Genomic DNA, 12974 nt, shown 5'->3' with positions numbered 1-12974 from the left:
TTTGTACCTACCTAAACCATATTGAAACTGTATGAAAGAACATCTCTTTAAAATATTAAATGCCTTTGATTTTATACAAATAGTAGCAACATTTAAATACTGTATAGCAAAAACATTTTTAGACACAGACCAGTACAAATTTAGATGCATTTACCACTTTTATTTTACTATGCAGAAACATACATTCGCCATGTATTGTGATGAAACTGACAGCATAAAGAACATTGGATCCTTTTAAATTGATGTGATAATAAAAATGAAATAATGCTTTTTAAGTGTTCTGTACGGTTTAAGGCTTAACTCTGACCTAAGTAAGGAACACTGACTAGACTTGCAAAAGAAACTTCTTTGTCTGAGAGTGGACAGGACTTGGTTTTGAAAAATCATGTTTTCAAGATGAACATATCTGAGATGCTAAGGAAAATATACATTTTCTTCAAAATAATCACAATGCAAATTTATAGATTGAGACTTTAGAAAAGTGACGGCAGGATTTCTAACTTTAACAATTCTAAAAATCATTAGCTATTAAGGGTCCCAAATCAGATAAACAAAGCATATTTTATGAGCATTTAAATAAGGTTAGAGATTCAGCATTGTTTATAGAACAAGAATAAAACCAAATTATAACAAGTATATGATTCAAGTTATTTGTTGAATAAAGTATGTTATTGGCACATCTAATGTAATAAAACATATATATATAGTACCTGTACAGCTTCTAGTATTGTAATGTGATCTTGATTTTCCCTAAACAAAACTTTGCACCCCAAGAAACTGTGTTTAGACTCTCAATAATAGTAAAGGCATGAGCTGTTTTATGTGTAGCATAATACAATTATTTTAACTGTTGATGAACGTGCCATTTAGATGTAAAGTTGATTTAGGAAAATAAAAATGCTGCTTTTTTGTAATTTGTTGTTTCATGCAATTATTAGATTATTAAAGCTGATTCAAATTGCTGTAACTGGGGGAATTTCTGCCAGTGTCCTTAATTAGCAATTAAAATCAAAATCTTCCACATTGAAAATTTCTCTGGAGAGATGCAAGTCAGCTGGGTTAGAACCAAGACTCCATACAGGCTCTGATATTCCCAGTGATGAAGTTCATAGAAAGCTACTCTAATCCTGCAGTAGAGAGAGTATAGTTATATTCCATCAATAATAAATCTAAAATAGTAAATAAAGTCACAAAAAGAATTACAAATATTTCTATACAAGAGAACTCTTTAAGGCTGATGCAATGAATCATAAAAGTAAGTTGAGTTCAGATCTCTATTTTCTGAAAATCTATACAATTATATTGATGGTCTTTTTAATGAGAGCCTCTTGATGACAAATCTATATTTATAAACAATGTTCCAGATTCAATTTTTGACAACTGTAATGAAAGGATATAAAGTATATGCACTGGAAAGATTTGATATTTGGAATAACTAACGAAGTAGTTATTACTGGCCATGTAGAAAAAGCCTTGATTCAATATAAGTTAATAACACATGTAACACGGCATATAAAAATAACTGCTATATGTACGCTACATAAATACTTGTCATTCCCAAATGTTCTGCTATAAATAATTCCATTAATTTGTTGTTCAGGCTCTGTTTGTAGACTCATCTTTGTTCCTTCTTCTCTTTTCATCTTCCTCACATATTGCTAAAGCTACAGCAACTGATTTTTGAAAATTCTAATGTTTCATGAAGTAACACATAATATATATGGACATAAGGAAAACTTGTTTGAAATTAAGATTATACTATAAATTCAAACCAAGTAAAAGCCATCTCCTATTTTTACACACAAAATTCAGCTTTTGTAGACTATGCAATTGTCACTAAATCTTGCAACAGCATGTTAATATGCCAAACATATTCTAGCACATGCATATAGTAACTGCATTTAACACTACAATGCTAATTTAGCAAGAATTTGTCGGCATGCCTTTATTCAATCACAGCAACAAAAAAATGCATATCATTGTCTCTTTTTAAGAAACAATCATAAAAATTGCCAGAACATATTAGGAAACTTAGAAAAATGAAGAGTTTAAAAAAGGTTATCCACAAACAACTTTGCAGTTGAAACTTAAATACTGGTATTTCAGTTCAACATACTTGCAAGCTTTCTCAGGCAAAACAGTATTTTACAATTAGAGAATATGCTTTTTTTGCCCACAAACTGTGCATAAGCAATCTTCAGGATTGTCAACTACAGAGCTACTTCATGGAAAATGCATAGCAACTAGCAAGCAGACATAAGCAAATGGGTTTCTCCTATTTCTCTAACTGGCATTAACATGAAGAAAGAAAATGTTCTACTCCATTTGTTGTTAGTTGCAAAGTTGTGTCTGAGCCATTGTGACCCCATGGACAACGTTCCTCCAGCCCTTTCCTGTCCTCTACCATGTTCTGGAGTCCATTTAAGCTCGTGCCTACTGCTTCAGTGACTCCATCCAGCCACTTCATAAAGTTAATCTAAATAGCCAAATCATTCTTTTTTTTTTTTTGCACAAAGCATAGTACAAATGCCAGAAAGAATAAATAGAAAGGAATAATGATGGGTTCAGGGAGAAGGAATGATTTTTGTCACATGCCAGTCTGTGAGTGCCTGGAAAAAAAAATCTAGTCCTCTTACCTGTAGTCAATCCTCCCCATCTTCTGGTGTGATTTCTGTCTCTTTATGTACCACTACTTTGGTCACTGACATGTCAGGGTGCTGCTCTTTGGCCTCTTTAATTGCCTGAGCCAGCGCCTAGCATAAGGAAACCACAGAAGGGCAGAAAGGAGAAGGAGGTGGAACATGCATGATCAGTAGCAAGGTGAAGAGAGATTCATGATTAAATTTACAATTTCCAAATGAGGAAATGTGACTCAAAATAGACATTTTACATTTGAACTGAATTGTAATATATTTTAAAGACCTGCTGATACTAAAATAGACTTTTAAACTTACAGAAAAATAAGACTAATTGGGAGCCAATTTTAGAAGCTTACACGTCATACCTGATCATGGTCAATGTCTGCATCACCCGTTATCACAATTCGCTTTTCAATTCTTGTCTCTGAAATGCCTCCTTTCACTGTCTTAAAGGGGGGAAAAAAAGCAACTAAGGCCTCAAGATACTGTCAAAGGAAGTTTACTGCTTTTTTCCCCTATGGGAAATTAGAATGTTTTTGCCTCTAAGTTCCATGCTTTTCTTTTTAAAGGCAGCTTTTCTTTTTAAAGGCAGCTTGCTAAATGCAGAATGGTTAGTCCACATTTAAATAATACATATGGTTGATATGCTGTTTAATTTCCAGAATACCAAATGAGAAAATGTGCAATATGCATGTGCAATAGGAACAAGCTTCTGATCTCTCTTCCATAATGTTTTCTCTCATAACGTTAAATAGAAACTGCATCGTAAACAACACTTTTGGGAATGTATTGGAGAGATAGTTCACTGGATGTTTAAAAAGTGATATCTATTTATGCTGAAGATACAATATCCTGAAAAGCGCATTAATGCATACAATTTGGATATGTGCCCAAGTAATGGTTTAAATGTTTTTAACATAATGGAGTTAAAACTTAAAGATGTCAGTGTGCTGTTGAATTTTAGTCCTAAAATTTGGAATCAGTTTATAAAGAACTTTGGATCAATTTTTAATTTATTCTTTTTGTATTGCATTTTAAAGTATTAAAATACATTCGTAAAAAGAGACTAAGCCATAAAAAGCATACCTAACTACGGCTTCTATTCCATGGTCAACAAATGATTACTTTAGTTGTTTAGCTCAGATATTTATATATTTAATAATAAACCCATGCCTATATTGAATAAAACAAATTTATGATACACCTACTTTGGTGATATGTGTAGTAGTTGTAGTACTAGTAGTTTCAGAAGTAATAGTCTGTGCACTCATCAGAACTCCTGGTTCAGAATCAGCACCAGAATCCACCTAAGAAAAAATCATATGAAATGATAAATGCATTCAAGATTGGAGTTATTATTTGTATAAAGTTGCAAATATTCTACTATGTAGTAGAATTTAAATAGTTCATTTCTTTCAATAGTCAAGTGCAGATGGAATTGTCAGCTTGTCTAGGACTGAAAACAAGATGGAAAAAAAATACTACCAATATTGTATCCATCTTTTATTCTTCAACTATCTGTCAATTCAATTCATTATGAAGGTATTTTTCATGATTTCAATATTTTAATATTATACCAAAAACTTTTTCAATCAGTCTTTAAAAATGTTTGTATCATAAGAACAAAACTTTTTTTGCAACATTACCGAAATCTCTTTTTTGAGTACAATAAGATTGGAATGGTCTTAAACTATTATTAGATTAGAGGGTTCTTAGTCCAAATGAAGTTTAATTTTTTTATATATGTTGCCCTTGTCACCAATCTGTTAGCTTGAGTGCAAATTTTATTGTTCATAGAATATGCTTATGTTATTTCAATCTTTTTATTTTAGTACCTTACCTCAGATGATTCATATGTAATAGTTTTTGTTTCAGTATGGACAACAGGTACTTCTTTCACAGAAATTTCCAATTTCTCTGCACCTGTAGAAGCACTGCCAAAACTGACTGTCTCAGTCTTCACAATGGGTGACTGTTCCAATGAAATGTAAACGTAGGACACATTAAAATTGCTTAATTTTCTAGTAATCCAGAGTAAAATGTAAATGAATTGCCTAACAAGAAGTATCTTAAAAGTACATAAGCTTATAAACAGCATTTTTACCATTATTTAGATCTAAATTGAGAACATATTTAAATAGCATATATATTTTTTCATTTAAAACTTAAATTTATTTTGCTGTAGCCCAAATTTACATAAGCTTATTTTCCTTTAAATAGTTAAAACAGGGTTGAAGTCACGAAAAGATTGCATATATGGCAGTTTACAATTAGAACATTCCAGTTGGGAAGTGTTTTCAGATTTGAAAGTAGATAAGATAAAGAAACAAGTAATGATTTTTCCATGAAAGATTATACTTCACTCTTTGCTCTGATAAAATATGTTCTAGTGTCAGCATTAAGCTGTATTACTTAATCCAAAATGCTTCTTAAAGAGTGCATATGATGCTAAAAAGTAAATAAAAAGAAAAAAATAAATGTAAAAACGAACGTTGCAATAAACCTCAAGATGCCATGCTTGTGAAGAAGCATTGAGTTGCTTCCTGGTTAATTTTTAAAATGTTCAATGTGATCTGCAGAGAGTCCCAGGAGTTAAAGGGGAAGGCAAACTTTGTTTTAACATCTGCATGTATACCAGTTGGGAGAGATGGAAGAAAATGAAGCAGCAGAAATCACTATGAAAGAGAATTTCTGCATCTGTCTTGGATGCACATGCCTTCTAGATGGACTATGTGCTATTTTATACTAAGTTAGAAATTAAGTCTATATTCACACATCAAGGGAAGCCCTGGCTGTACCTGTAACTACAATTATTTAGGCTGCTAGCCTTAACTATATAGTAGCCATGTCGCCACATTTAAATCTCATACTAAACCAAATAGTGACAATTAATGAAAAGGACAAATTGAGCTTGCAAGCCATACAAGTGAAAAACAAATGCATGTGAAGCTGCCTTAAGAAACAAACTGCTCACAGTAACAATGTTAGATGCGTTGCATAACTTCCTTAAAGAAGTATACAGTAGTTTATCTTTTTGTTCAGAATCAGCAAATCAGACATGTTTAATTACCTCAAAAAGAGGTTTGCTTTCTTGCGTATTCAAAATATGGGCTGATTTACTTTGCTCCTCTTGTAGATCATGAGAAATAGTAGCAGTTTCTTCCTGTTGGATTGCAGCTTTTTCCTCTTTAGCCCCCTCAGTGATAGCAGAGCCCTCTTTCCCATTGATGCTAGAAGCCACATGAGATATTGTCTGTGCTGTAGCATCCAGCTGAAGGCCAGCCAACTTAGCAGCATCCTCACTTGCATGCAAACTCATCACATGTTTCTCCTTGACTATTAAAGATTCCTGCACAACCTTCTTGGTGGCCTCCTGCTGTTGTTCCTCTGCTTTCTTTTCCTGATCAGTTTGTGTTTCTGTTCGCTGCAGGAAAGGCAAGTTAATATTAAACGCTAATGTGTAAAATCTACAATTAAAGACCATCAAACATGACCGAGGGTTTGTTTTACATGCTTTTACTTTCTGTACAGGTGATCCGAGTGCTCAGAAATTCCATATGATTTCTGTTATAAAGATTTTGAAGAGACCTCAGTTTGAAGGGCAAAATGTGATTTGGATTTACACGTGGCATGCTTCAACTACTTGTTAAAATACAAAATTCTTCAGAAGTACCTTACACCAAATTAGATCACGCTGTAGCATGGTCATGTGATCAGGAAAAAAGATGCAACCACCTTAAGTATACCTGACACGTACATTCACATCTTTGCATGTTCCAAATTATATTCTGCCCTTTAAATCTGGATATCTGCATATCGCTAATAAATATGAAATCCAATTTTATCTTTCATACACTTAAATTCTATCTCAAGAATAACAAACTGACTACTACCTCCCATTTCTGAATTTCTTCAAGTTTAAATGTACAACTTTAGGAAGAAAAAGTACTCAGCATATGCATTAATGTTTTCTATACCGTTCCTAAAGATACTTATGTGCAAAATAATAAAGGTAAACTCAATGTTACTATAAAATAATACCATGACCCATCATTAAAATCTAAAGATTAATCAGATGGCCACCTGTGCCCAGCTATGTGAAGTAGTTGTAACCCCTCCTATGAACTCAGTTGGTTTTCTTGCAGATTCTATTAATGTGAAGATACCAGAACCATCCAAAGATTTTTCATCGGAGAGTTGTTTTGTCTAAACAGACAGAGAAATATATAGTCATAGGCATATGGACACAGAAAGCGAAACAGACAGACACACACAAAGTTTATGTTAATTGACACAAAGACAAAGGAGAGGAGGAAATGTGGCAGGGTTACAAAGAGAAAATAATGGAAAATAAATTAGCACAAGTCTGTACCGAATATAAGTAGTAATCTACACAAGCAAGTGGTTAGGACTAGGGTTCTGGTGGTCTTGTAAAGCATTATTTTCTCTTCAAAAACAAGCAATAGCAGCATACTACATTTCAGTAAGACTGATCTTTAGTTTAAATGCCTAATGTCAGCTTTGTATTGTGTTAATTGATTTAAATCATGAAGAAATAATAAAAAAGCTGGGTTGGCTGTTGTCAAAATAAGGCCAAGCAGCAAAAGGACTAAGAGGCAGGGTAGTGCAGAAATCGTCTAAAAAAAGTCATGCTTTAATTGTAAAACTGGGTCAAAGTTGTATGTTACCACTACTTTTGATGCTGATGACTCAGTGACATAGTGAGCAGTAGCAATAGTGAAAGGTGGCTCTCTGCCATGTTTCCTCTCAGGCTTAGTTTTCCAACCAAAAGTCTCTCTTTTCTGTTGTTCACTGTCAAGCGATTTCTCAGCTTTGGCTGTCTGTACACTTCCCAGAATCTCAGGCAACTGCAAATCTTCATCTGCCTTCCGTATTTTCTGCACATTTTCTTCTTCTGGACTTTGTAGTCGGGAGTCTGCTTCTTTAATTGGTGCCAAGGACTCAGAGACCCTCCTTTTGGCATCAGATAATCTTCCGGCTTTCTCATCAGTTACTGGTTCTAGAATTTCATATTCTGCTACTACAGGAATGACTTTCACAGATTCTGGCATTGCCATCTCTGTGTTTTGAAATGATGGCAGGACCATTTTTTCTCCCTCTTTTACTTTAGTGGTCATGGTTACAATTTTTCCAGAAACAGTATCATAGGATTTTCCTAAGGTATACATTTTCTGTTTATTGTCATCTTTTGAAAGCAATTCACCTTCCAAGTCCTCAAAGCTCTGTATGTCAGTGATACTGTGCTTTAAACACTCTGGTGGGATGTCACCAGTTTTACTGCTCATAGTCATTAATTTGTATGTCACAATGGTTTTCGATTCACCATCAACTACCTCAATGGGTACTTTGTCTACAATAACCCAATCCTCAGTGCCCTATATTTGAAATATAAAAACTCAATTAGAACAACTAAGAGGTTACTTCTATTATATGCCAGGAAGCTAAAATATTACACCTTTTCAGTGATTACAGTAACTACCTTATTAACAAACACATTTCTAAAGTCTTTTCATAAACCAGAAGGCAAGATGAATATTTCAACTTGTGACAAGTAAGCTTAATACATAATACAGCAAAGGGCACCATACTAGCTTAATATTTTTACACATTTTTAAAAAAATGCTAGCTAGGGGGTAAAAATCATTTAATTTTTAATTTTCTTCAACACAAAACACTGTTGTTTTAAGTGCAAAATAGAACTGTTGGAGCAATAAACACTCCCAAAACATCTGAAGATGTAGCTGAATACTTAAAGCCCAGTTCTGTGAAGTTATGTGCTTGAAACAATTTAAAATATTTTACGAATGAAGGCGAATCATTCTGCTTATTAAAATTAAAATATTTTGTACTCTCTAAAATACTGCAAATGTTACAGAGCAGTGTTTATCCAATTGTTCACTACATAATGCATTTTATAACTTTATATAAATAATCAACACATTATACACTGAATATTCAATTGCAAGCATATGCTGAACCATCAATTTCATATACTTCTAAGAATATGTATTTAATAGTACTTCCTGAGTGACAGTCCATAATGTTACTAATCAAAATGCATGGTGCAGCTTGCCACTTTCCTTAACATTTAGTTTAAAAAGAGATAAAAGCAGGTGATTAGAGAGATAGAATTACAAGTGGAAAACAGTAAACACTGGGATCCCCTCTAATATTCCAGATTTGAGATAGAATAATTGAAAATACAGCTTTTCTAAAAGCACCTCAAGATTTTGCTGTCTGTATAATCATATGCCTTGTAGAGGTAATGGTGAATTCTTTTTTATTTAGCTCATTTCTCCTCATTTTAAAAATGATTTATAAAAGTTTATAGGTAGGATTGCCTTACTACTGTTCTTCCCCTTCTTTCCTGAATGCATACATGGAAATACACTAGACAATCTTGGAAATGTTTATTAGCATTTCCAGTCTGCATAATATTTCCATTCAGGCCAAAAATGCATCTTCTGAATTCTATCAAGCTATACAGGAATAAGTGAAGTACATTCACCTGCAGGATCCTACCCTATTTCTATATAAACATATTTATGTACAGACTTGATTCTTGCTGTCATTTCTGAATTTCATTCTGCACAATGAAAATTGCACACGTAAGAATGAAGAAATTCAAGCAGTATTTTGATTAGCATGCTTCTTTACCATAAACACATCTGGAAAATATATTTGCTACAATAGTAGAAGCAAATCTGATTTTTTTTTAAAAAAATGCTACAATGAAAATGGATTCTAAAGGCAGTTGATATTGCTTATTATTTTCACTGAGATGTTTAAACATGTATGTATGCAGATGTCCAGAGAATCAATGATGAGATTCTAAGCTCTGAGAACCTAAAATGCAAAGAAATCTGAAAACAAGCCTAAATCAGAAACCTTTGTGATATATTAACCAAACCTTTAAAAATGCACTGCCAAAAGAAATGTGATGTATTTATCAAATTATCATTTGAAGATGTAGCATCTTTCGATAATAAAATGTAAATTTTCCTCTTTACCTGAGAATCAAGATGTGTCATGCTTTCCTTCTGTAAAAATATACGTTTTTCAGATTTTTGTTTATCTTCTTTGGTCTAAAGGATAAGATGTCTATCATTAAAATCCATGAGAAGGTTGTTGGAGTAGAGGGTCTTGAAAAACAGGCAGATAAGCACTCACCTCGTCAGGCACAAGTGGTTCAATCATAGGGGCTTCTTCATGTCTTGCAGCAAGCCGGACTGGTGATGTTGAAAGTCTCTTTTCCCATTCATTAGTCCCTGAGATATCTCTAGTGGTTTCTAAGAATGTCCGTTTCAGCTCACTTATATTGGTCTGGTGTTTTATCAGATCTTCCTGGGTTTTATCTAGTTCCTGGTTTTGGAAAAAGGAATGCAGCATTTTTATATATATATATTAGCTTCTCTGAATTGACACAACAGGAAAACAAATAAATTTTCGAAGTTAATCAGCAAAACAGCCTGGATGAGATTAGCTCTCACAGCACTAACACAACACTCTTGGGAAACTGGTGTTTTAAATGACAGGTGTACAGAAAATCTTAGGACACTTCACACATAACAATGTGGCAAGGGCATTTGCCACTAGGTAGGATTCCTGTTAGGGGTTGCCAGCCAATCCAAACTCCCTGCCAACTGAGCCTATATTAATATGCATTCATAAGCACCTGTGCTCTGTACATAGCTCTGTATGTGGAAAACATTTCCTGGGCACACTTCAATATGCAATGTGTAAAGTAGTCCTCATTCATGTGAGCATCAAATACTTTTAAGAGAGTCATAGTTCACACACATTCTAGAAACAGACTTTGCAACAGTTCTAAAAAAAACAGTATAACAGAAAATCCTAATCTTACAGGATTAATAATTTGATTTATTTAGCAAGTAAAAAAAATGCACATATCATGCATCATATACAAATTCACAGCTTAACCACTATATTTAAAACACGTAGAATACATGCACTAATATATACCCATACCAACCTCTAACATAAGATTACTATGTTTGATATACACATTTTCACCCTGTATGCGCTTAATCAGACTATTCTGAAAAAACTGAAAAAGAAAGGGAAACGTGAGGACCACAATATTCAAAGAATATAAAAATGCTGTTCTAAGTAATGTTTGTAAGTATTGTGGGAATATGAATAAACACAAGAAGTTTAGCTATGGAGAACAACATATACACAAAAAAGCAAGGCATTCTTTCACTTGCCTGTGCTTTGAGATCACCATCTTCCTCCTGATCTGACTGTTTATATAGGAAAAAAACCAGAAAATATTATCTTACTAATAAAAATCATTTAATAGCTATAATAATCATCACAATGTTTTTAAACAGTTCATACTGATCAAATGAACAATCTATACAACAAGTATTGACACCTCTGCTGGCATAAACCTCCACCCAGATGCATCTGTTTTAAAAGCTATCTCAAAATGTTTTGGGAGCAGGCAAAATGTATATATAAACAGAGATAACTGAAATTAGTGGAAAACTTTTTCATATAGAAACTATTTATGCACTGTCATAGGACATACCCCTATATGGCATAGGGCCTGGTTACTTGAGGGAGGGCCTGTCTTGCATAGCACCTGCCTGGCCAATTCAATCCTACAGTGTTTTCATTACTAAATGATATCAACTATGCTAAAATTCAGATTATCTAAGGTATATGATATATTCTTTGACAACAAATTCAGAGCAACAGTACACACCTCTGTGGCAGTGGTTTCACCATCTGCTGCAGTGTCAGTTCTTTCACTGTCAGTCTGTGTTATATAACAGGTTCCAAGAGGAAAAGAAGAATAAGAAATAAACCCAATTTGTAATTAAACAAAATCATAGGTTGAATGGTCAAATCTACATTCTTGTGAGCTGCACTATAATCATTTTTCAGACAAATGATAATTTAAAACAAACATAATCCAAAACAACAGATCAGACAGCATTAAGATCAAGGCATACTGTACAAAGTAGTGGCTTTTGCGTTACACAAAATCATTCAATTGTGAAGCTTGAAGGACACAAGGATCACCTAGTACAATACTCTGCAATATGCAGTAACATCAATTAAGCCATCCTTGCCATTTGTTAGCCAAACAAAACATAATCAGAAAAAGAAGATTTTTTTCTTTATTTTTTCTAAAGAGAGCCACTGACTGAAATAAACAACAAAATGTGCTAAGTATAATCTAAGTATAATTTAATGGGGGGAACCCTGTACAGTACTTTTAATGAGACATTATAAAAATATTGTTCTATAATTTGTTCCTTTAGAGAAGGAAAATCTATTTTAACAGTCCCTTGATTTTAGCCCCTTATTTGCACAAAGATTTTTTTTCACATGGTTTTAAGGCTGTCTGCATTAGCAAAGTTTTAACAAACATACAAACAGAACAAATTTAGCTATATCTTGAACAGAATTAACATTTCTCAACATTTAAATCTGATCTAGATGCAAGAGAATCTTTTTATGTAAAGCTATATTTTCTATCAATGTTTATAAAACATAACATTGTATTTTTAAGTAACATTTAGAAAGTACAAATGATCAAAGTAAACAAAGCACAGCATTATCCATCCAGCATTAATACATCCTAATATGTATCATGAACACTTTGTTTTTATTAATACTGTCTCACAATGAACAACAAAGAGATTTAAAAAATACTTTAAAATAAATGTATAAAACACTGAATGGGGTTATTATGAAAAAAGTCAGGCTATGAGCTATGACAGTTATACAACGATCCAAGGGACTGAAATATGTTTGAAAATATTCATTTAAGACAGAGCAGTTATTCTGTAAAGGTAGGTAGATATATAACATGCAGTCCAAATGTTTTGGACTATAACTACACAGTCCCTTGCCATGCTGGTTGGGACATATAGGAATTGAAAACCTACACAACTGGACAGTGTCAGGTCACCTAGTTCTACAGTCGTTCAGAACTTCTTCATGGGCAAATGATGTAATATATTAAACATGCAATTGTATCAATTCATCTTTTGGGGTTGGAATAACAATCACAATAACTAAGTTTACCTACAGGTAATCCTCGCTTAATGACCATTTATTCAGTGATTGTTCAAAGTTAAAATGTCACTGAACAAATGGTAGTTACGACTGGTCCTCAAAGTTACAGCTGTTGCAGCACCCCCACGGTTATGTGATGAAAAGTTGGACATTTGGCAGCCTGCCCACATTTACAACTGCTATGTGAGCTTCAACCCACCCCACCCACCCATCTTCCCCCATCTCTGCCATTTTGGTTGCCCTGTACTCAGCCATCCCTGC

The 12974-nt window shown here is 33.5% G+C and overlaps 1 protein-coding gene across 1 annotated transcript in view; it reads right to left on the bottom strand.

The window, feature by feature from the left end:
* Window positions 1-145: 145 nt before the first annotated feature.
* The window catches only part of EPB41L3 (erythrocyte membrane protein band 4.1 like 3), a 48803-nt gene continuing 35974 nt past the window's right edge, over window positions 146-12974 (bottom strand). Inside the window, exons 13-22 of the mRNA XM_029284691.1 lie at window positions 11392-11445; window positions 10889-10924; window positions 9831-10022; window positions 6723-6845; window positions 5710-6063; window positions 4480-4611; window positions 3848-3946; window positions 3005-3085; window positions 2637-2753; window positions 146-1127 (exon numbers count right to left, since the gene is read on the bottom strand). Coding sequence (XP_029140524.1) covers window positions 2643-2753; window positions 3005-3085; window positions 3848-3946; window positions 4480-4611; window positions 5710-6063; window positions 6723-6845; window positions 9831-10022; window positions 10889-10924; window positions 11392-11445 — 1182 coding nt within the window. The 3' untranslated portion in view covers window positions 146-1127; window positions 2637-2642. The remainder of the gene's footprint in view (window positions 1128-2636; window positions 2754-3004; window positions 3086-3847; window positions 3947-4479; window positions 4612-5709; window positions 6064-6722; window positions 6846-9830; window positions 10023-10888; window positions 10925-11391; window positions 11446-12974) is intronic.

This window comes from Protobothrops mucrosquamatus, unplaced genomic scaffold (genome assembly GCF_001527695.2).
Source record: "Protobothrops mucrosquamatus isolate PMUCROS unplaced genomic scaffold, P.Mucros_1.0 scaffold842, whole genome shotgun sequence".
Classification (NCBI taxonomy): Eukaryota; Metazoa; Chordata; class Lepidosauria; order Squamata; family Viperidae; genus Protobothrops; species Protobothrops mucrosquamatus.
Note: the sequence above shows the minus strand (reverse complement) of the source record. Positions and strands in the feature narration are given on the sequence as shown.